The 24459-nt window shown below is 40.6% G+C and overlaps 1 protein-coding gene across 3 annotated transcripts in view; it reads right to left on the bottom strand.

Moving 5' to 3' along the window:
- The window catches only part of XRN2 (5'-3' exoribonuclease 2), an 88484-nt gene extending 68506 nt beyond the window's left edge, over positions 1–19978 (bottom strand). Inside the window, exon 1 of one of the 3 annotated variants that reach the window (XM_054466977.2) lies at positions 17097–19978. In XM_054466977.2, the coding sequence (XP_054322952.1) occupies positions 17097–17171 (75 nt within the window). In that variant the 5' untranslated portion in view covers positions 17172–19978. Of the gene's footprint in view, positions 1–16662 lie in introns of all 3 variants that reach the window. The other 2 variants (XM_063659458.1, XM_054466978.1) reach the window with 2 other exon arrangements.
- Between the last annotated feature and the right edge of the window lie 4481 nt (positions 19979–24459).

Raw genomic sequence — 24459 nt, 5'->3', positions numbered from 1 at the left:
TCCTGGCTAACATGCTGAAACCCTGTCTGTACTAAAAATACAAAAAATTAGCCGGGCATGGTGGCAGGCGCCTGTAGTGTCAGCTACTCGGGAGGCTGAGGCAGGAGAATGGCGTGAACCCAGGAGGTGGAGCTTGCTGTAAGCCGAGATCGTGCCACTGCACTCCAGCCTGGGCGACACAGTGAGACTCCATCTCAAAATAAATAAATAAATAAATAAATAAATAAATAAATAAATAAAGCAAGCAAGCCAATAGGTAGTGGGATAACATAAAAAGCAGTAAAGAAGTGGAAACAAACAACAACAAAAGAACCCTGTCAACCAAGAATTCTCAGTCCAGGAAAGCTATGGTTCAAAATTGGGGTGACATAAAGACTCAGATGAATAAAAAGCTGAGAGAACTATTGCTAACAGACCACACTGTCAAAAACTACTAAAGGAAGTTCTTCAAGCTATAAAGTTACAAAAAGTTTACTAAAGTTACTAAAGCAAGTGACTCTAGATGGTAATTCAAGTCCATGCAAACAATAAGCACAAGTATATTTTCCCTCCTTTCTTCTCTTAATTGAATTAAAAAGCAATTGTATAAATATTACATAATATAATGTTGAGCTTATAAGGTAGAATGTAATGTATGTGTAATATATTTGCCCTAATAGCACAAAAGGGGTGGATGGAAACAAAGTTGCAGTGGGCTAAGGAAATGGCTACAGACGGTAAAGTAACTCTTAAAAAAATGTATTGTTGGGTTATGTCAATGTATGTAACACATATAACAATAATATGCAAAGGGGGGATGGGAATTGAACTATATAGCAGTAAAGTTCAATAAATTTTAGCATGTATTACTGAAACTAAGCAAATATAAATCTGAATCTGATTCTGATAAGATACATAGGGTAAGCTCTAGAACAATGACTTTGAAAAAAATATATAGTGGAAAAAAATTACTAATGAATTTAGAATCCTTCTAGTAACTGGCCACTGAATAAGAAAATAAAAAAATTTGAATGCTATATTAGAAAATATCCTCTCATTGCAAAAGAAAGCACAAAGGAGAAATAGAGAAAAATGACATGAGACATACAAAAAAAAAGTAAAATGTAACTCTATCAATAATTACATTAAAATGTGAATGGATCAAACAATCCAACAAAAAGGTAGCTTGTCAAAGTGGATTTTAAAAACATGATCTAACTATGTGTTATCTACAGGAGATACACTTGAGATTCAAAGACCCAAAAGAGTAAAAGTAAATGGATGAGAAAAGATAATCATGCAGAGAGCAACCACAAGAAAACTGGAGTGGCCATACTGATATCAGATAAAACAGACTAAAACAAATAAAAAAATGTTACTGGAGGTAAAGAGGGTCATTTTATAATGATAAAAAGTAAATCCATCAAGAAAAAGATATAACAATTAAAAATACAGGTGCACCTAATAACAGCACCAAAATACCCAAAACAAGACATATGGCAATTCAACAATGATAGTTGGAGACTTCAATACTCCACCTTCAATAATAGAACAAAACAGAAGATCAACATAAAAACAGATAACTTGAACAACACTATCAACAGAGACCTAACAGATGTTTCTAGCACATTACACCTAAAACCAGAATATACATTCTCAGGTGTACATGAAATATGCTCTTAAAAAAAGTAAAAGCATAGAAATAACACAAAGTATATACTCTGACCACAATGAAATAAAATTAGAAACCATTAACAGAAAAAAAAATTGGCAAATTCACAAATACGTGGAAATTAAACAACACAGTCCAAAATAACCAAGGGATCTAGGAAGAAATCAAATGAGAAACCAGAAAATACTTTGGGATCAATACAAATGAAGACGCAATATACAAAATGTTATGGAATACATATAAAGCAGTGTTCAGATGGAAATTTATAGTTGTAAATGCTTAGATTAAGAAATATCTCTTCAGAAGTATTTGGTTCTGAAAAAGTTAATTAAAAAAAAATCTCAAATCAATTACTTAACTTTCCACCTTAAGATACCAAAAGACAGTAAACTAAACCTAAAGCAAGCAGAAAGAATAAAAGATGAGAGCAGTAACTAATGAAACGAAAATTTAAAAATAGAGAAAAATCAATGAAACCAACAAAGCTAGTTGTTTAAAAAGATCAACAAAAAATGACAAACCTTCAGCTAGTTTGATGAAAGAAAAAAGAGGGAAGACTCAAGTTACTAGAATCAGAGACGAGAGACAGGACATTACTGCTAACTTTATAAAAACAAAAAAGATTATAAAGAAATACCATGAATAGTCATACACCAACAAATTAGATAACTTAGATGAAATGGACAAATTACTAGAAAGACACAAACTACCAAAAATGATTCAAGAAAGACATAAACTGCATAAATCCGTAACAAGTTAAAGAGATTAAATCAGTAATCCACAAACTACCCACAAAGAAAAGTCAAGCCTAAATGACTTCACTGCTGAATTACATCAGACATTCAAAAGAAGAATTTGTACGAATTCTTCATGAACTCTTCCCAACAATTCCGAACACATTTTATTGGGCCAATATGACCAATACCAAGACCACACAAAAACATAAAAGAAAAAACTGCAGACCAGCATCTCTTATGAGCATGGATGCAAAAATCCTCAACAAAATACAGTCAGCCCTCCATATCTGTCAATTCTACATCTGTGGAATAGACCAACCATGGATCAAAAATAGTCAGGAAAAAAAATGGACAGTTGCGTTGGTACTCAACATGTGCAGACCTTTTCTTGTCATTATTCCCTAAACAATACAGTATAACAACTATTCACACAGCATTTACATTGTACCAGGTATTTAAGTAATCTAGAAATTATTTAAAATATACGAGAAGATATGCATAGATTATATGCAAATACTACACCATTATATATCAGAGATTTGAGCCTCCATTGATTTTGGCATCCACAGGAGGTCCTGGAACCAATCCCTCACAGATACTGCAAGACGACTGGACTAGCAAACAGAAGCCAGCAATGTATTAAAACATTATACACCATGACCAAGTAGGATTTATCCTAGAAATGCAAAGTTGGTTGAACATCCAAAAACCAATCAATTAAACACATCATATTAACAGACTGCAAAGCAAAATGACACGATCATCTTCATACAGAAAAAGCATTAGAAAAATCCAACACTTTCATGATTAAAAAAAAAACTCAACTTGAAATAGAAGGGAAATTCTCAACATAAAGGCCATCTGCAAAAACAAAAACAAACAAACAAACAAATAACCCAACAGTTAACATCATACTTGGTGGTCAAAGCCTAAATGCTTTCCCTCTAAAATCAGGAACAAGACAAAGATGCCTGCTCTTGCCACTTCTATTCTGGAGGTTCCAGCCAGAGCAATTAGGCAGGAAAAGGAAAAGATATTGGTATTAGAAAAAAAGAAATTAAACTATATTTGCACATGACATGATTTTGTACATAGAAAATCCTAAGGAATCCACTAGAAAATTATTAGGATATATGACTTCAGTAAGGTTATAGGATACAAAATCAATATATAAAAATCAATTACATTTCTATACACTTGCAATGAGTATTCCAAAAATAAAATTAAAACATTCTCACAATAGTATCAAAAAACTAGGGCTAAATCTAACAAAGAAATGCAAAATTTATATTTTGAAAACTACAAAATACTGTTGACAGACAGAAATCAAAATAGTTCTAAATAAATAACATCCCATATTTATGGAACAGAAGACTCAACATTAAGATGACAATACTCCCCAAACTGATTGACAAATTCAATGTCATCTGTACCAGAATCCCAGCTGATTTATTTGTAGAACCTGACAAGCTGCTTCTAAAATTTCATATAAAATTGCAAGGCGCCATAATAGCCAAAATAATCCTGGAAAAGAATAAGGTAAGAATCATCCTCTATTTCCTGATTTCAAAACTTACTACAAAGCAACAGTAATCAAGACAGTGTGGTACTGGGACAAGGATAAACATTTAGATCAATGGAATGGAATTGAGTCCAGAAATAAATGCACATAGCTATTATTAGCTGATTTTTGACAAGGTGTCAAGATCATTTAATGGGGAAAAGAACAGTCTTCAACAAATGGCGTAGGACAACTAGATAGCCAATGCAAGGTGAAGCTGGGCTATTACTTCACACCTTAACTCAACTCAACTCTAACAACTCAAAATGGATCATAAACCTACATTTAAGAGCTAAAGCTATAAAACTCTTCCAAAAAACAGCTGTAAATCTTTGTGACCTTGAATTTGGCAATGGAATTCTTAGATATGCCATCAAAAGCACAAACGATAAAAGAAAAAAGCAGATGAACTGCACTTCATCATCAAAATTTTAAACTTTTTTGTTTGTTTGTTTTTTGAGACTGAGTTTTGCTCTTGTTGCCCAGGCTGGAGTGCAATGGCGCAATCTTGGCTCACTGCAACCTCCGCCTCCTGGGTTCAAACCATTCTCCTGCCTCAGCCTCCTTAGTAGCTGGGATTACAGGCACCCACCACCACGCCCGGCTAATTTTCTGTATTTTCAGTAGAGATGGGATTTCACCATGTTGGCCAGGCTGGTCTCGAACTCCTGTCCTCAAGTGATCTGCCCACCTCAGCCTCCCAAAGTGCTGCGATTACAAGCGTGAGTCACCACACCCGGACAAAATTTTAAACTTTTATTCTTCAAAGGACACCATCAAGAAAGTGGAAAGACAATCCACAGAATGTGGGAAAATATTTGCAAATCATTTATCTCATAAGGGACTTATACTCAGAATATATTCTTTAAAACTCTTACAATTCAATAATAGGACAACCCAATTTTAAAAGGGCAAAGAGGCCAGGTATGGTGGCTCACGCCTGTAATCCCAACATTTTGGGAGGCTGAGGCAGGTGGATCATCTGAGCTCAGGAGTTCGAGACCAGCCTGGGCAATATGGCAAAACCCTGTCTCAACCCAAAATACAAAAAGTTAGCCGGGCGTGGTGGTGCCTGCCTGTAGTCCCAGCTACTCAGGAGGTTGAGGTGGGAGGATAACTTGACCCTGGGAAATGGAGGTTGCAGTGAGCTGAGATTGTGCCACTGCCCTCCAGCCTGGGTAACAAGAGTGAGACCCTGCCTCAAAAAAAAGGGGGAAGAGGAGACAAAGAACCTAAATAGACATTTCTCCAAAAGATACAGATGGCCAGTAAGCACATGAAAAGATGCTCAACACAACCAGTCATCAGAAAATGCAAATCAAAACCACAGGAGATACCACGTCACACACCCACTAGAATGGCTAAAGCCAAGTCAGATAACAAGTGTTGGCAAGTGTGGCATAGTTCTTTGGCTGGCCTTGCACCAACTCAGTTCCTTTTCTTGCTCATAGTTCTCAAAAGTGACTGTAGAATGTGATGGGAATGCAATATCCTGAAATAGGGAAGAACTGCCTGAAAATGTCCAGCCTTGCTCCTGTCCCTCCCAGGAATTTAACATCTTGAGTAAGGGCGCAACTGCCCGGGACAAGGTGGGCTTTGTTCCCTTCACCCCTAGAAGCAGGACTTTTTTTAAAGCATTAGCTCAGTGCGTCACACGAACCCTGAGGTGTATAACCCAGAGTGGGCTGCCTTTCAGGGTTCCTCTCCCGCCATGCAAGTGTGGCCCCTGCAGTCAAGACTCTGTCTGCCCTGGGCATGTTTCCTGAGCCATGGGGGACCCATTCAGAATGAACCCTAGGCTTCTGTTGTCTTTTACTATTTGTAAATAATAAACCCTCTTCATGTAACACTGTACATGGATGTCCTTGTCTCCTCAGACGCAGACAAGCTGGTAAGCAACACACAGTAAACCTGCTTCACAGCAAAAATGTGGAAAAATTGGAACCCTCATACACTACTGGTGGGAATATAAAATAGTGCAATCACTTGGGGCTAGGAGTTCAAGACCAGTAGGAAACACAGAGAAACCCCATCTCTTACCAAAAAAAAAAAAAAAGTTAGCCAAGCATAGTGGCACATGCCTATAGTCCTAGCTATTCAGGAGACTGAGGCAGGAGAATCGCTTGAACCCAGGAGTTCAAGGCTGCAGTGAGCTATGATCATGCCATTGCACTCCAGCCTGGGCAACAGAGTGAGAACCTCGGAAAGTGGCTGGCAGTTCTTCAAATGATTAAACTATATAATCCAGCAACTCTACCCCTAGGTATATACCCAAGAAAAACAAAAACATATCCACATAGAAACGTAACATGAATGTTTAAAACAGCATTATTCCTAATAGCCAAAAGATAGAAACTGTTCAAATGTTTATCAACAGACAAATGGATGAACAAAATGTGGTATATCCATACAATGGCACAATATTTGGCCATAAGCAAATAATAAAGTACTGAAACGTGCTACAACATGGATGAACTTTGAAAACATAATATTAAGTGAAAGCAGCCAGCCAGAAATGACCATATTCTATAGATTCCTCTCATGGGAAAGTCCAGACAAGGAAAAATCTATATAGACATAAAGTAGATTAGTTATTGCTTAAGGCTGGAGAAAAGGTGACAGCAGTTAGAGGGACAACAGCTAAATGGTACAAGTTTCTTTTCAAGGTGATTAAAATGTTCTAAAATTGACTGTGGTGACGGACACACACATCTGTGAAAATACTAAAAATCACTGAGTTGTACACTTTAAATGGGTGAATTTTATTGTATACAAATCATATCTCAACAAAGCTGTTTAAAGAATGTGGTAACCAGCTCCAAAAAAAAATCATATTGGAGAAAATAGAATGTAGGGTCAAGGATAAATGTCCACCTTATTATTTTCCTCCCTTCCCTCAGAGTGATGCCTATCACAAAAGTAGTACTCAAGGGAATGGAAGAGAGAAAAGAGGCAGTGGAGGAAACCTGGATTTCACTACATGAAAACAGTAAGACCACACTGTACACTACAACGCAGTATTACCAAGACTTAGACTCAAAAACATCTCTGCCTTTACTTGGACGCATAAACCACTAAAAATTAATTTACCAAATAAAATTCTGAAATCAGATTTTCCAAACAGCTGCCATTTAGCAAATGCTTCTGTAACAGGATTGTAACTGGTATTAACACATCTAATCCACACAACCACCCTCTGTGATACATACATAGCCAATCTTCATTATTCATGAATCCCATATTTGCAAATATGTCTACTCACTGAAATTTATTTTTAACCCCAAAATTAATAATCATGGTACTTTTGCAGTCATTTGTGGACATGCACAGAGCAGCGAAAAATTGAGTCACCCAACACACACATTCCCAGCTGGTAACAAACGAGGACACGCAGCCTTCTGCTTTCAGCCCTTGCACAGAGACGACCACAGGGGGAAACTGTAGGGAGCAGCACAGTGTAGCGTAATGTGTTAACTTACACCAAATTTGGCCTGAGGATTGCTCCTTACTGATTCTTCACTTGAAGAACTGCAATGTTACTTACATAAAGTTCATTAAGGAAAAGCCTAACTTAGGAGCATACTTTTGTAACAAAAAGCAGAGTCTCGGCCAATCACAGCAGTCGAGCTTCAGTCAATCACAGGTTGCCAACTTATCTGGCCATGTTCAAATAAGCCAAAAGATCAAGCTGTTTCTGTACCTCACTTCTGTTTTTGAGAGCTCCCCAAACCTCTTCTGGTTCTGAGGGCCACTCAACTGGCAAATTGTTCATTGCTCAATTAAACTGTGTTACTTAATTTATCTAGGTCCTGGACATGGTGGCTCACGCCTCTAATCCCAGCACTTTGGGAGGCTGAGGCAGGCGGATCACCTGAGGTCAGGAGTTCAAGACCAGCTTAGCCAATGTGGTGAAACCTCTACTAAAAATACAAAAATTAGCCAGGCGTCATGGCGCACATTGGTTGTCCCAGCTACTTGGGAGGCTGAGGAAGGAGAATGGCTTGAACCCAGGAGACAGAGGTTGCAGTGAGCAGAGATCACACCACTGCACTCCAGCCTGGGCGACAGAGCAAGACTCTGTCTTCCAAAAAAAAAAAAGAACTATCTTGGGGTTTGGTTTTAACAAGAAGCTCCGGCTCTCTAGAGTTTAGGCATTTAAGTCATTTTCCGATGGTCAGAAAGCTGATAAATGGAGGACTGCATGAGCCAAGCAGTTAAAGTATATTAAGTGAAGAAGCTTATGATTGAATCAGTAAAGAGTTCTTAATAAGTGAGCAAAGGGAATAAAATGAAATCATAAAAACACAACCTAAGGCCGGGCACAGTGGCTCACACCTGTAATCCCAGGAAGTCAGGAGATAGAGACCATCCTGGCTAACACGGTGAAACCCTCTCTCTACTAAAAAAAAAAAAAAAAAAAAAAAAAAAATTAGCCGGGCTTGGTGGTGGGCGCCTGTAGCAGTCCCAGCTACTCAAGACGCTGAGGCAGAAGAATGGCGTAAGCCCGGGAGGCAGAGCTTGCAGTGAGCTGAGATCGCGCCACTGCACTCCAGCCTGGGCAACACAGCGAAACTCCTCTCAAAAGACGTAAGAAACTGAAACAATGAACAGATGAGACAGAAAACAAATAGTAAGATGACAGATTTAAATCTAACCATATCAATAATCTTTTTTTGTCTTTTGAGACAGAGGCTCGCTCTGTCGCCCAGGCTGGAGTGCAGTGGCACAATCTCAGCTCACCACAACCTCAGTATCCCGGGATCAAGTGATTTTGTGCCTCAGCCTCCTGAGTAGCTAGGTTTATAGGTGTTGTACCACTACGCCCAGCTGATTTGTTTTTTGTTACTTTTTTAGTAGAGACGAGGTTTCACCATGTTGTCCAGGCTGCTCTCGAACTCCTGGCCTCAAATGATCCATCTTCCCTGGCCTCCCAAAGTGCTAGGATTGTAGGCGTGAGCCAACATGCCTGGCCATCAATAATCGTTTTAAATATAAATGTTCTAAATGGCCCAATTACAAAGCAGACTAGAAAAACAGTTTGGTGGTTCCTCAAAATGCTACACACAGAATTACATGATCCAATGATTCCACTCATAGGTACACACTCAAAAGAATTGAAAGCAGGGACTAAAAAAGATACTTGTACACCAATGTGCATAGCAGCGTTATTCATAATAGACTAAAAGTAGAACCAGCCAAAGTGTCCAGAGTGTGACATATACTCCCATATACAATGGGAGTATCATTCAGCTTTAAAAAGGAATGAAATTCTGAGACATGCAATAACATGGACAAACCTTGAAAACACTATATTAAGAGAAATAAGCCAGACACAAAAGGAAAAATATTATGATTTCATTTACATAAGGTAACTAGAATAGGCAAATTTATAAAGATAGAAAGTGGGGAGGGGGACAAGGAGTTACTGTTTAACGGGTAGAGTTTCTGTTTGGGATGATAAAATTGTTCTGGAAATAGACATTGGTGACAACTGCACAACAATTTGAACACACTTGGTTCCACTGAATTGTACACTTAAAAACAGTCAAAATGGTAATTTTATGTCATGTATGTTTTATCCCAATAAAAAGAGGGGGCAGAGATTCTCAAACTGTATAAAAAAGCCAGACCCGGCCAGGCGCGGTGGCTCACGCCTGTAATCCCAGCACTTTGGGAGGCGGAGGCGGGAGGATCACAAGGTCAGGAGATCAAGACCATCCTGGCTAACACAGTGAATGAAACCCCATCTCTACTAAAAAAAAAAAACAAAAAAATTAGCCGGGCGTGGTGGCAGGCGCCTGTAGTCCCAGCTACTCGGGAGGCTGAGACAGGAGAATGGCATGAAACCAGTTGGCGGAGCTTGCAGTGAGCCGAGATCGCGCCACTGCACTCCAGCCTGGGCGACAGAGTAAGACTCAATCTCAAAAAAAAATAAAAATAAAAATAAAAAAAAGCCAGACCCTACTGTTATGTTACCTACAAAAACGTCCACTTTAAACATAAAGATGCAAACAGGCTAAAATAAAAGGATAGAAAAAAATACACCATGCTGACACTAGTCAGAATAACTGGCTGTATTAATGACAAATAAAATAGATTTCTGAGCAAATATTAACCAAGAATAATGAAGGTCATTTCATAATAAGTGTATTATCCATCAAAAAACTAGAACAATGTTAAGCATTTATGTACCTAATAAAAGAGCTTCAAAATACACAGACCAAAAACCAATAGAACTGAAAGGAGAAACAGAAAAATCCAAAAGATATAGTCAAAATTTCACAGCAGCAGAAAATGTATCCTTTTCAAATATACATAAAACATTTATAGAGACCATATTCTGAACCAGTCTGATAAACTTCAACAGACCTCAAATTAAATATGATCTCTGATAAGGGAATTAAATTAAAAATCACGAACAGGAAAAAATACCTGCAAAATCTCCCGTGTGTGAAAATTAAGTAACACTCTTAAATAACCAACGGGTCAAAGGGAGTTTTAGAATATATTTTTAAGTGGATGAAAATGAAAACACAACATGTTAATATTTGTGGCACACTGTTTAAACAATATCTAGAAGACAATTTATGGCACTCAAGATCTATATCAGAGAGGAAGAAACGTCTCAAAACAATGACCTCAGCTTCTACCTTAATAAACAAGGAAGAGAAAAAACAAGTCGAACTCAAAGTAAGCATAACAAAGAAATAAATATAAGAGCAGAATCAAAGAAATAGAAAACAGAAAAACAATAAAGAAAATCAATGAAACCAAAAGCTAGTTATCTGAGAACAGTATAGCCAGACTGATAATGGGACAAAACAAAGGAAGTAGAATTACAAGTATCAGGAATGAAAGACGTACCATCACTACAGATTCTAACAATATTAAAAGGATAATAATAAGTTAATAGGAAGAAAAAAGAAAACAAAAGAGAAGTAAAAACAGAAGGAGTGAAAACATTTTAATAACAAAAAAAGGATAGTAAGAAAATACTATGAACAACTTTATGTCAGCCAATTCAACTACTTAGATCAGGGGTGTCCAATCTTTTGGCTTCCCTGGGCCACTTTGGAAGAAGAATTGTCTTGGGCCACTAATACTAATGATAGCTGATGAGCTGAAAAAACAGAAAAGGTCTGTGCATAAATCTCATGATGTTTTAAGAAAGTTTACGAATTTGTGCTGGGCTGCATTCAAAGCATCCTGGGTCGCATGCAGCTTGCAGGCCACAGGTTGGACAAGCTTGACTTAGATGAAATGGGCAAAATCTATGAAAGATACAAACTAAAAAAGCTCATCCAAAAAATAAATAAATAAATAGGTAACTTCAATAGTTCTAGATCTACCAAAGAAACTTAATTTGCAGCTTAAAGCCTTCCCACAAAACTCCAAGTCCAGATGGCCTCACTGGTAAATTCTATCAAACATTTTAGGAAGAAACAATACTAACTCTATACAAACTCTTCCAAAAAACTGAAGGAACTCAATTTGAGGTCAACATTATTCTGACATCTAAACTAGACATTACAAGAATGCTACAAATATCTTTTGTGAACAGAGACGTAAAAATTCTCAAGAAAACTTTAGCAAACTGAATTCAACAGTATATAAAAATAATACAACATGATCAAGTGCGGTTTATCCAAGGAATGCAAGGTGGCTTTAGCATTTAAAGACTGATAATTCACCATATGACTAGACCAAAAAATGGAAACTACAGAATGAACTAAAACTATAAAACTTCTCTAAGAAAACACAGGAGACCTTGGCTTTGACAAAGGATTCCTTAAATACAAAAAGCAGAAATATAAAGGGAAAAAACTGATCAGACTTCATTAAAATTTTTAAATGTTTGCTCCCAAGACACTGTTAAGAAGTAAAAAGACAAGCCACAGATCAAAAGAAAATATTTGCAAAATATATCAAACTAAGGATTTCTATCTAGAACATGTAACAAACTCTACATTTAAGTAAGACAACCGAAGGTAAAAATGGGCAAAAGATCTGAACATATGCTTCACCCCGTCCGTGATGATATACAGAAAGCAAATAAGCATCTGAAGGAAATGCAAGTTAAAACCACAATAAGGTAACAGTACACTGGACTACCTAAAACTAAAAGGGCTAACTATATCAAGTGTTGGTGAGGAAGTTGAGCAACTGGAACCTGATATGCTGCTGATGCCAATGTAAAATGGCACAACCAGTTTGAAAAAAAGAAGTCTGGCAGGTTTTTCTTTTTAAGTAATCACACACCTACTATACAGTCCAACCATTTCACTCCTAATGTTTTCCCCCAAACAAATGCAAGCATATGTCCCCACAAAGACTTGTACACAGATGTTCATAGGTTTTTTTTTTCTGAAAGCCGAAAACTGGAAACAATCCCAATGTTCATCAATCATCTGAATAAATAAATAAAATGTGGTGTATCTACACACAGAATACTATCCAAAAATTAAAAGACGAGGCAGGCAGATACTTGAAGTCGGGAGTTCAAGACCAGCCTGGCCAACATGGTGAAACTCCGTCTCTACTAAAAATACAAAAATTAGCCGGGTGTGGTGGCATGCGCCTGTAATCCCAGCTGCTCGGGAGGCTGAGGCAGGAGAATTGCTTGAACCTGGAAGGTGGAGGTTGCAGTGAGCCGAGATCGCACTACTGCACTCCAGCCTGGGTGACAGAGCAAGACTCCATCTCAAAAAAAAAAAGAAACTACTGACACATACAACAATGGAAGAATTTCAAAATAAGTATACTGAATGAAAGTAACTGAGGCAAAAAATGAGTATATATTACATAATCTCATTTATAAAAAATTATAGAAAATGAAAACTTATCATAGGGTCAGAAAGCAAACCAGTCAGTGGTTGACAAAAGACAGGTGGCAGGGAGGGATGGTAGAAAGGAACTACAAAAGGGCAGAAGGAATGTTTTAGAGGTCACGTTCACTGTCTTGGTTGTGCTGGTTTCACAGATGTATGCACTGTATTAAATTATATACTTTAAGCCCGGGAGTTTGAGGCTGCAGTGAGCCGTGACTGCATACTACATTCCAGCCTGGTGACAGAGCAAGACCTCATCTCTAAAAAAGTTAAAAGAAAATTGTACACTTTAATTACCTGCAGTTTATTCTACGCCAACTATACCGCAACAAAGCTGCAAAAACGCCAAAGGTTGGGGGAGGTTTCAAGGAAAGCCAGAGAATGAGAGAGAAAATAAAAATAAAAATACATGAGTCTAGGAGGACCAGTATCCTGAGTCTGGAAAGGGAAGAGAAAAAGGTCAAGAAATCATCAAACAGCATTCCCTAAAACCGAAGAACATAAGACTCCAGACTCAAAGAGTGAGCCACGTACTGATCAAAATGAATCTGAATTTAAAATAACATCTATACCTAGGTACCTAATAATGAAACTTTACACTATCAAGAAAAAGATCTTTTTAAAATCTAGGAAGGAAAACTGATCACAAAAGAATGAAAGCATACGAGCATAAAAATTAAGTTCTTCTGGTTTCCACACTAGCTCTGACATTTATCAGCTGAGTGACCTTGGGTATGATACTCGACCCTGCTGTGTTTCCATTTTCTCATCTGTAATAATAATAAACATAACAATAATCATTATTTTTCTGAGATGGAGTCTCGCTCTGTCACCAGGCTGGAGTGCAGTGGCGGGATCTCGGCTCACTGCAATCTCTGCCTCCCGGGTTCAAGTGATTCTCCTGCCTCAGCCTCCCAGGTAGCTGGGACTACAGGCATGCTGCCACGCGCAGCTAATTTTTGTATTTTTAGTAGAGATGGGGTTTCACCATGTTAGCCAGGATGGTCTGGGTCTCTTGACCTCGTGATCCACCCACCTCAGCCTCCCAAAGTGCTGGGATTACAGGCGTGAGCCACCGCACCCGGCCAATAAACATAGTAATTATTCTAACATAATAACAATATTGGTTGTCTCTAAATATCGTGCTTCTATTATTTGTATGTAATAAAAATAATTATAACAGTAGGAGTCACGTGGTTGTGAGGATCAAACAAGTTATAATAAAGTTCTTAAAACATGGTAAATGCTATAAAACTGCTGGTTAAATAAATACATCACATTAACATCGAACTTGTCATCAACACTACTAGATGAGAGAGTACAAAAGAACAATTTCTTTCAAAGTTTTGAGGGAACCTAATATTAAAACTCGAATTCCTGGCCAGGTGCGGTGGCTCATGCCTGTAATCCCAGCACTTTGAGAGGCAGAGGCTCGTGGATCACCTGAGGCCAGGAGTTCAAAATCAGCTTGGCCAACATGGTGAAACCCCGTCTCTACTAAAACTACAAAAATTAGCCGGGCGTGGTGGCGCGCCTGTAGTCCCAGCTACTCGGGAGACTGAGGCAGGAGAATGGCTTGAACCCGGGAGGTGGAGGTTGCAGTGAGCCGAGATCACACCACTGCACTCCCGCCTGGGTGACAGAGCTACACTCCGTCTCAAAGAAAGAAAAAATAAAAAAGCAAACCTTGAATTCCATGCCCAGCTAATGATCATTCACATGTATAAGGGTAGAATGGAGCTATTTTGGGTCCTACAATGACTCGGAAATCTCACAACCAACACAGCATTTCTTAAGAATTAAGAATAAGGAGGCCGAGGCGGGCGGATCAGAAGGTCTGGAGATCGAGACTATCCTGGCTAACATGGTGAAACCCCGTCTCTACTAAAAGTACAAAAAAATTAGCCGGGCGTGGTGGCGGGCGCCTGTAGTCCCAGCTACTTGGGAGGCTGAGGCAGCAGAATGACGTGAACCTGGGAGGCGGAGCTTGCAATGGGCCGAGATTGCGCCACTGCACTCCAGCCTGGGCGACAGAGCGAGACTCCGTCTCAAAAAAAAATTAAGAATAAAAACTAAGAAAAGGATTCAAAGGAAGAAAGATGGGCCGGGCGCCGTGGCTCACGCCTGTAATCCCAGCACAAGGGAGGCCCAGGGAGGCGGATCACGTGAGGTCAGGACAGAGACCAGCGCAGCCAACATGGCAAAACCCCGTCTCTACTAAAAATACAAAAAAAAAAAAAAAAAAAAAAAAAAGGCCACGTGTGGTGGCTTATGCCTGTAGTCTGAAGCAGGCGGATCACCTGAGGTCAGGAGTTTGAGACCAGCCTGACCAACATGGCAAAACCCCGTCTCTACTAAAAAAAAAAATTAGCTGGGCATGGCGGCGCACACCTGTAGTCCTAGCTGCTTCGGAGGCTGAGGCAGAAGAATGGCTTGAACCCAGGAGGCCGGAGGTTGCAGTGAGCCGAGATTATGCCACTGTACTCCAGCCTAAGAGACATAGCGAGACTCCGTCTCTAAATAAATAAACAAATGAAGAAAGATGATGATCCAGAAAACAGTACCTCCCACTGAAGAAAGATATGATAGCAATAATAATAATAAAATCCCAGATGCAGCTTTCCAGCAAGCCTACAGAATAGCCAGGTGTGACAGCAACAAAAATAAAGAAGACCCCAAGGAGGACAATTCAAGAAGAAAGATGACTCTTGATAGACTACCTGGTAAAATAAGAGTCCGGGCGCGGCAAGATGTAAAGTGGAAAAAGAAAGGCACCCCCAGGGAAAAAGACAAAAGCAGCACAAAAAACAGAATCACAGTACATAATCTGAATCTACACAGTGTCAACAGTCAACTATCCTATTTGATTTTTCAGCTTTTTAAATCTGTATAGTCAAAGCCCTGATCATTTAATTTTGGATGCCCACAACGCAAAAGTACAGCTGACAAACTTGAGGTTAAAGGGAAGAAAAGCCAAGATCGACCTTAGAAAGCATTAAGTCAAGGGATACTTTACACAGGCGATAGAATGAAAAAGGCAAATTACTTAGTTATAAAGCTTACCGATAAAAATATGTATCTAGTGATTTACTCCATTAAGAGTATAGAGGGAGGGCTGAATAAGTGACTAAATCCTCTCCTATTCCAGCTAGAATTTAACAGATCTAAAAATGATAAAGTATAAGTATGATACTTAGAGACAGAACCAAAATAGTTAAAGGTGGAGAAATGGGATGAGAAGGGGTAGAGCAAGAAATGTTGCTTTTTGTTTAACCCACGTGCAAATAAAGTTCAATGAAGTTCGATTAAAATTTTACAAAGGAAACAAGTATTCAATTTAGCAGTTGCTTTTTGAAAAAAACAAGAAATAGTGGGAATGTCACTAAAACAAGGCTTTTGGTTCCTCCTTGGATAGAAGCCAAGAAAGTCTAAAAAAAAAAAAAAAGGCAGAAATAAGTTCACAGTGACAGTCAAGCACTGCCTTCAAAAACTAAGGAGTGAGGTACGCGTGATGTGCCTCCGAACCTTTCCAATCCAGAAATTCTAATTAAGAGTACAAAAACGAATCCGCACAGAATGAAGAAAACAATGAAAACAAAACTCAATGGCCAAAAATCTACTTACGTTATTAACTAACAACAAAAATTGTACTGCTCAAGTACATCCAGTAATCTTGAAAATTTCAACAAGCACCCACCCTGTCCAGTACTCAGGGCACATACAGAAGGGTAACTTCTCAGAATTCTATAGCGCTCATCCTGGACCTGACATACTGCTTTCAGCGTCCAATCTAACCAGAACAACAAATGGTCCCGAACACTGGGAGAAAACCTTTCAGGCACGATTGGTAAACAACGAAAAGCTCGCTGCCAGTGATTCCCTTACAAGGTTGTCAAAAAGCTGGCCTCCGAATCCGTGCATCCATAACCCACTAGCTCAGCCGACCTCGCATGCATTGCTCAACAACAGCCTCTGAACCTCTTCCGAGACCCAAAATGCGCGGTCTCGAGAGGAAACAAAGCAGTGGGCGGGGCCTTCCGGTGCCGGGAAAAAGCTGGTAAAGGAGGAGCGACCCTCCTGCGAGTTCGGGAACCCCATAGGCCCTTGCCCGCCGAGAGTCCCGACTTCCTCGCCCCCGGGGTGCTGAATCCCACAGCCCGCGTCCCACCACGTGTGGGGCTGCGACTGCTCGCGAGGCTGGCAGCAGGGCGCGAGCTCCGGCAAGGCTCCCCGGGGGCAGGCGGCAGAGCCCGAGGGCCGCGGCCTAGACGTGCCGGGGGCCCCGGCTCGAGTGTGGCGGCCGCCTGGCGCCTCCTCACCTTCTCTTCCACGCAGTTGACTATGATGGACGGGTACTTGCGGCTGAGCCAGCGGAAGAACGCCGGGACTCCCATAGCGGCACACGGCTGGAGGCGGCGGCCGACCGGCTGACGAGCGTAACCAAAGAGACGGGAGCAGCGGCTGAGGGCACCAGCACTTCCTCCCACGTGCGCGCTGGAGACCGGAGGTGACGTCACGGTGCCGCCGCCGGGGAAGCTGGGAAGGAGGCTCCGCTGGGTGAGGGTGCGGCCGAAGAGGGCCTCGCCGGGCTGCTTGTGGGAGGCGGAGTCCGGCGGCGGACCGGGTGGCCAAGGCTGCAGCTCGCCCTCGGTGGTCCCACCGCCGGAGCGCGAGGCCGAGCGCGTCTGAGTCGCGGGGGCACACGGGCGACTGCTCTACCGCGGCTCCGCCGGGATCTCCTAGCCCCAGCCCTCCGGCTCCCTGGTCACAGAATCGCTGCGCTCTGCATGCCCGGGAGGAGGTCTCCCTTGCCCGTTTGGTCACCTCTTGTTTGGAAGAAGATGTCTTCTTTTGCCTCTATTCTCACCCATCTCAATCTGGGGTAGAATCGAAGCATCCAAACTCACTCGTTACTTCCATCTCCTGGTTTCTCGCAGTTTTGTGCCGCAGTACGTACCTGGACTATCAAAAGGAGCATTTTAAAGTATTTTACAGTAATAATGGCTGCTTTGCACCAATAATTTGCTTGTTATGCAAATAAATAAGTATAATAGTTACCGAATGGGATCTAGCCGGTATTTAGCATCCAATACAACCTTCCAGCTACAATTATGGATAGAAAATAGTTGCTAATATGATTTTCCAGCATTTACTGAGCCTTTACAGTGTACCAAGACATTGACTAAGGGATTGTCCTATGTAATCTTCACTTGAGCCTTGTGAGGGTACTGTTAGCACCCTCGTGTAAATGATAAGAAAGCCAAGTTATAGAGGAGTTAAGTCACTTATGCACATAGCTTCTGTTTCAGTTCAAGCAAAGGTCGTTTTTCATCCGTCCTTGTTCTAACACGATACTTTTATCCTTTGTTTTCTGGTGGTCCCAAACGAATTTTTTTCATATGAAAGGAGAGGTCTGGAAGAGGAGGTATATTTGTCCGTTTGCTGAAGCCTGGAAGTCTCCCTGAATCCCCTGTTGGTTTGACACACATCACACACAATGCTAAATGCTCACCTCATGAGGCCTCTTTGAAAGTATTTCTCCGAGTTACCTGTCAGGCAGTATTTATTGCCCCCTCCTCTGTGGTCTGATGACTACTTTGTTTAAACTACTAGTGTGGAAATTAGAGAAATAGTCATCTCGTGTTTTACTTAAGGATAGCCAAAACTATTCCAAAGTATTATGTCTATGGTGAAATTCCTCCTTTTACCTGGAAACAGCCCCTCTGGTTTCCCTGGGAGGTGCTATTATAGGAACATGTACACCATAGGCAGTTCAGGGATAGACAGCTGGCCAAGTTGAGCCATTTAGAATCCTTAACCAGCATTTTGGCGGGTTGGGAGGGTTTATTGTTTTGTTTTTGTTTTTTCAGACGGAGTCTCACTCAGTCACCCAGGCTGGAGTGCAGTGGCAAGATCTAGACTCACTGCAACCTCTACCTCCCGGGTTCAAGCGATTCTCCTGCCTCAGCCTCCCAAGTAGCTGGGATTACAGGCGCCTGCCATGACGCCCCGCTGATTTTTGTGTTTTTAGTTGAGACGGGGTTTCACCATGTTGGCCAGGCTGGTCTCGAACTCCTAACCTCAGGTGATCCGCCCACCTCGGCCTTCCAGAGTGCTGGGATTACAGGTGTGAGCCACTGCGCCCAGCCTTACCAGCATTTTTGAGCTTTGAACCATAAGAAATTTAAGACTGCATCTTTCCAGTGCATGAACGCTAAAAGATAAGAATTGGGACTTGTTGCCAGTAGGCAATGAGAGAAGCAGGGTTAATTCCCTGGTTCCAGTTAAATCCCTCTCTTCCTGCAGTTTGAGTAAGTCTGTCCTTTGATTCTGTGAGCCAAAAAAGGTTTGTTTTTTTTTTTTTTTTTTTAGACAGAGTCTCACTCTGTTGCCAGGCTGGAGTGCAGTGGCGTCATCTCGGTTCACTGCAACCTCCACCTCCCAGGTTCAAGCGATTCTCCTGCCTCAGCCTCCCAAGTAGCCGGGACTACCAATGTTCACCACCACGCCTGGCTAATTTTAGTATTTTCAGTAGAGATGGGATTTTACCATGTTGGCCAGAATGGTCTCAATCTCTTGACCTCGTGATCCGCCCGCCTTGGCCTCCCAAAGTGCTGGGATCCCAGGCGTAAGCCACCACTCCCAGCCAAAAGTTTCCTTTTTCCCTAAGCTGGCTTTGGCTAAATTCTTATCCCTTGCAAAGGAAAGAGTCCAGTAACAAAATTTGGGGAGTGCAAGCTAATTCACCTGGGTGGTGAAATTGGTTTGCATAGAAATACAAAAATTGGAGTTTTGGCACTCAGAGAAGGGGCAGGTAAAAGAGCGAAGAAACTTGAAAGATGGCAGGAGGATATGGACTAAGTATTGTGACACTTTCCCTGGCCCAATGTGTCCAGTAAAGCCTGTCAGACTCAGGCTTGGTATGGGTTTTTCTTGTAGAAATCAAATAAAAAGTCTCCAGTTGGGGTCACTGTGGTCTGGAACCACCACGGGGTGGGCAACATAGCAGAGCTCTAGAAGCAGAAGAGGTGAGAATTTATTAGTGTTAGAAATTAGCAGGGAAGCCAGGTGTGATGGTTCACATCTCTAATCCTAGCAAATTGGGAGACTAAGACAGGAGGATCACTTGAGCCCAAGAATTTAAGGCTGCAGTGAGCTATGATTGCACCACTGCGCTGCAGCCTGGGTGACAGAGCGAGACGCTATCTTAAAAAAAAAAAAAAAAAAAGAAAGAAAAGAAAAGAAATTAGCAGAAATACTGAACCAGACTTTGGACTTATGCAGACAGAGAACCCAGAGGTTTTGAAACATTTTTGCCTAGATCTCAACGGGAGAGAGGAAGGCCGCAGCTAGTATCTGGATTATATTAATGTGAAAAACAATATGAAAATATACAATATCTAGAAACTAGGATGTTTTTAAATATCATCAACTCATTTTTAAGCCCCATTAACATTGTAAGTATCATAGAAAAAAAATCTCAATTTTTTTTTTTTGCCTACTATTGATCCCTCTACCAAGTGCTTCCTTTCCTTCTTTATCCTTACAAAATTCATTGTGAATAACCTGATGTATTTAAAACAGTAATTGTGGCAGTTTTGGGTTGAGATAAACATTTTTAATCAGTAGAGTAAAGCAGATTGCCCTCCATAATGTGAGTGGACCTCATTTCATCAGTTGAAGGCCTGAATAGAAAAAAAAGTCTGGCCCCCAAGCAAGAGGGAATTCTCTAGCCAACTGCCTTGAGATGTAATCTGCCTCCCGAGTCCTGAATCTGCTGGCCTACACTGCAGATTTGGATTAGCCAATCTGTATAGTTATGTGAGCCAAATCCTTATAATAAATGTCTTTGTATATGCCCACATGTTGATTCCATCTCTCTAGAAAATGCTGACAGCTACAGATTCTGGTACTGGAAGTGGTTCAAGTGGAACGGAATCTTAGGGATGCATTTTCGTAATTGGTTCTGAGGTTTCTGGAAGTGGTTCTCTAGTCTGATTAGATTAGAAACAGGAATGACTTTCCAGTAGTAAATAAAACACTGATAGTCTATGGTATGATGAAGTAGTAGAATTACACAAAATATTACCAAAACTAAAAAGAAGCAGGATCTGGGTGACCATGTGTATGATACTTTATAACATATTTGCCAAAATAACAAGTATAATGAGATTGGTTGCCCCTAATGTTGCTGGACAGAGAAGGAAAAGAAAAGGATGAGCTCAGGGATTCAAATTCCCAGCTCAAGTATAACATAAGTGACCTGAAACTTTCTATTTCTGCCCTGAAAGAGACCCTTATCTCCTGTAGCTGCAGAGCCAAGATCGTTAAAAATCAACTCCGAATCACATCCTGTAAGTGGCTGAATTAAAATGCAGATTGAATTCTTGACTTTGTAGGTTGTCTACTTCTAAAGTGAGGGCATTGATTGGGAATGAATAGGATCCTGAAAATTGGAATGGGGGTATATGGAAAGACCTTGATGGCACTGGGGACATTGAGTTCGTAAATTCCAATGAGTCATCTTTGCCCGTAGAAGCATTTTCTCCACCCCAGTAGATATCCTCTCCACCCCCACCTGAGGGAACTAACCTTTCGTTGCTTAAGGAATCTATCATGACCTCCCCGATACAGTTGTCTCGCAAGACAATGCTGATTCTCCTCAGGACACACCCCCATTACCCCTCTTGGCTTCTAGAACTATAACTAGACTCAAGTCCTAGCAGTCCCAAAAGGTGAGGCACAAAATGTGATCCACGAGGCATACTACACTCCAAAAGAACTACTTGAGTTTTCTAATTTAGTCAGAAATTCAGGGAATATGTGTGAGAATGGAAATTAAAGGTGTGGGATAAAGATGGAAGAAACATAAAATTGAATCAGGCTGAATGTATTGATAGGGGCCGATTGAGCAGGATTTCTGCATTTAATGTTGCAACTCAGGGAGTTAGTGCTATAACTGATGGGTTGGTTGACTGAAACATGGACCAAAAGGTAGACCACAGTGAGTGAGTGAGAAATGCCAGGACTTAATGTAGAGAAGAGAAATCTCAGAGCTGGTTTACAGGTGGTTCTGCATGATGTGCAGGTACCACCTGAAAGTGGACACTGCAGCACTACAGCCCCTGAGACTGACCTTCCCTGAGCGAGAATGGATTCTGCCAGCAGATGCACCTCCTCCCTGGGTCTCCAGCCTGCTGGCCTACCCCATCAGATTTTGGACTCATCAAGCCCCCACAATTGTGTGAGCCAATTTCTTCAAATAAAACTTTCTCACATCCTATTGGTCCTGTTTTTCAGGAGAATTCTGACTAATGCATTTTCAAGATGCTTCACCTCTCTAAGCTTCAGTTTCTTCATCTGTAAAATGAGGATCATAGACTTCATAGGTTTTCTGTGAAAATTCAGTGATACCATGCCCAGTGCACAGGCCAAAACTTGCTAAGAACCAGGAAGTGATCTCCATTGAAGTGATCGTTGTGCTCCACACTGTTTGCTTTGAAGAAGCCTCACAATTTTATTAGCATGTTCCACTTATTTTGGACAATTTAATAATCTAACAGGCCTCATTTTGCCACTCCCCATCTAGTGTTACCTTTCTTTTCTTCCTTCTTTCTTTCCTTCCTCTCTCTCTCTTTATTTCCTTCTTTCTTTCTTTTTCTTTCTCTCGTTCATTCATTCTTTTTTCTTTTTCAGACAGGATCTTTCTCTGTAACCCAGGTGAAAATGTAGTGGCGCAATGCAACCTCCATCTCCCAGACTCAAGCAATCCTCCCACCTCAGCCTCCCAAGTAGCTTGGACTACAGGCATGCCACCACACTGCTATGGTGTTAACTTTCTAATATTGACTCTGTCTTCATTTTCCCTCACTTATATTTCCTGCTCATTCCCACTTTGCTGAGACTTGTAGTCTTCCCACCACCTTTTTTACAGCTCAAATTCTACTCATTCAAATTATCTCTTCCCCTCTTCTCCATAAAGTCTGTCCCAGCACATGAGCCCAAACTGACTCTTGCCCACTCTCATCTTCCACATCACTCCTGACTCTTTTCGTACATAGTATTGTGTCTTACATTATTTCCTATTTCATTTATGAACATTCTTTTTCCACAAATATTCCAGGATAAGGTAGGCTTTGCTGTAGTAACAAGTAATGCCTGAAACCTCATTAGCTTTGTTTATGTGGTATCAGGCTACTCTCCAGAGCTGTCTTCCATGTGATGACTCGGGCATCCTGCTGTTTTCATCCTGGGATTCTGCCAGCTCAACATGGCCACCACAGTCACTACCAAAAGAGAAGACAGGGCAGGAGGGCCGCACTGGGTGTTTTTAAGGGTCAGGCTTCGTGGTGACTTATATTCTGCTGGCCCAAACCCAGTCACATGGCCCTAACCCAATTGCAGGAGAGACTGGGAAAGAGTCTGAATGCTCAAGAACAGGAAAAGGAAATAGGATTGGTGAGCACATAGCTTTGTCTCTGCCACACTGAATAGTTGCAAATCAAACTACTAAATACCAGTGTAAGGTCCACAGTCTTCGCTACTTACCTTGAGCACCATAAGTAAAATAAGTTATTGCTCTGAAAGAGCCTACCATCAGTAGCAAGGACAAAATATAACCACAAAATATAAACTACTAATAAGTTACAGTTTGATGAATAATAAGTCTCCCTCTGTGGTGTATGATTAAAATCCCAAATGAATTGCACAGATAATAATTGCTACAGACTCTTAGGAAAAAAGTAGAGCTCTTGTCATCTAATGGGATAAAAAAATGACAAGGAGGAAGTATTATGGAATGACACTGAGTCTTGGAATATTAAGATTTGGTTGGAAATGAGGTGTGGAAGGGGACACTGCAGGTTCCTTGGAGGCGAGGACATGTCTGTGTATTTATCTTGTGGTGGGCATCCAGTAGGTTCTCAATAAATATAATACTTTTATTGAATTGAATTCTTAGAGCAGTAGCTCTCAAAGTGTGATTCAGAGACCCCAAGGGCCTCAGAGACTCTCTCAGAGGGTCTGTGAGGTCGAAACTATTTTCATAATATTAGGATGTTATTTACCCTTTTTGTTCTCATTCTTAAGTGTAACTGAAATTTTTCAGGGACTCTGTGACATGCAGTATCAGCAAATTGAATCAGAAGCAGATGTGACAATCCAGTTGTCTTCTACCAAACCAGACATTGAAAAGATTTCCAAAAATGTAGAACAATGCCAATATTCTTACTGATCTTTTTGCAAACATATAGCTATTTTCACAAAAATGTTGCTTATGGTAAGATCTTATGGGTTTCTTATTTTTAAGGGAATAAATTTGTATTTTTAAATTTTCCCAGGTTTGATTTCTAACATAGTAAAAGTTAATAGATATAATCCACTTATACAAAAGCTCCTTGGGATTTTAAGAGTATAAACGAGTCCTGAGACCAAAAATTTGAGAACCTCTGTCTTAGAATGTAAAACTGGAAGTGGGATCTACGAGTTTCTCCTCCCAGAACCCATCCAAAGCTAATTTTTCACATTTCCAGGATTTTGTTATATTCAGATCTTGTCTCAAATGTTCCTTGTTACCTAACACAGTCTGCAATCATTATCACCAAGTGTAATTCACTGGTACAAATGAACATGACATTGGTGAGCAAATGTACAAAACACTTTTGTGTATATCCAGTTCTGTCC

This window comes from Pongo pygmaeus, chromosome 21 (genome assembly GCF_028885625.2).
Source record: "Pongo pygmaeus isolate AG05252 chromosome 21, NHGRI_mPonPyg2-v2.0_pri, whole genome shotgun sequence".
NCBI lineage: Eukaryota > Metazoa > Chordata > Mammalia > Primates > Hominidae > Pongo > Pongo pygmaeus.
This window is presented reverse-complemented; position numbering and strand designations above follow the sequence as displayed.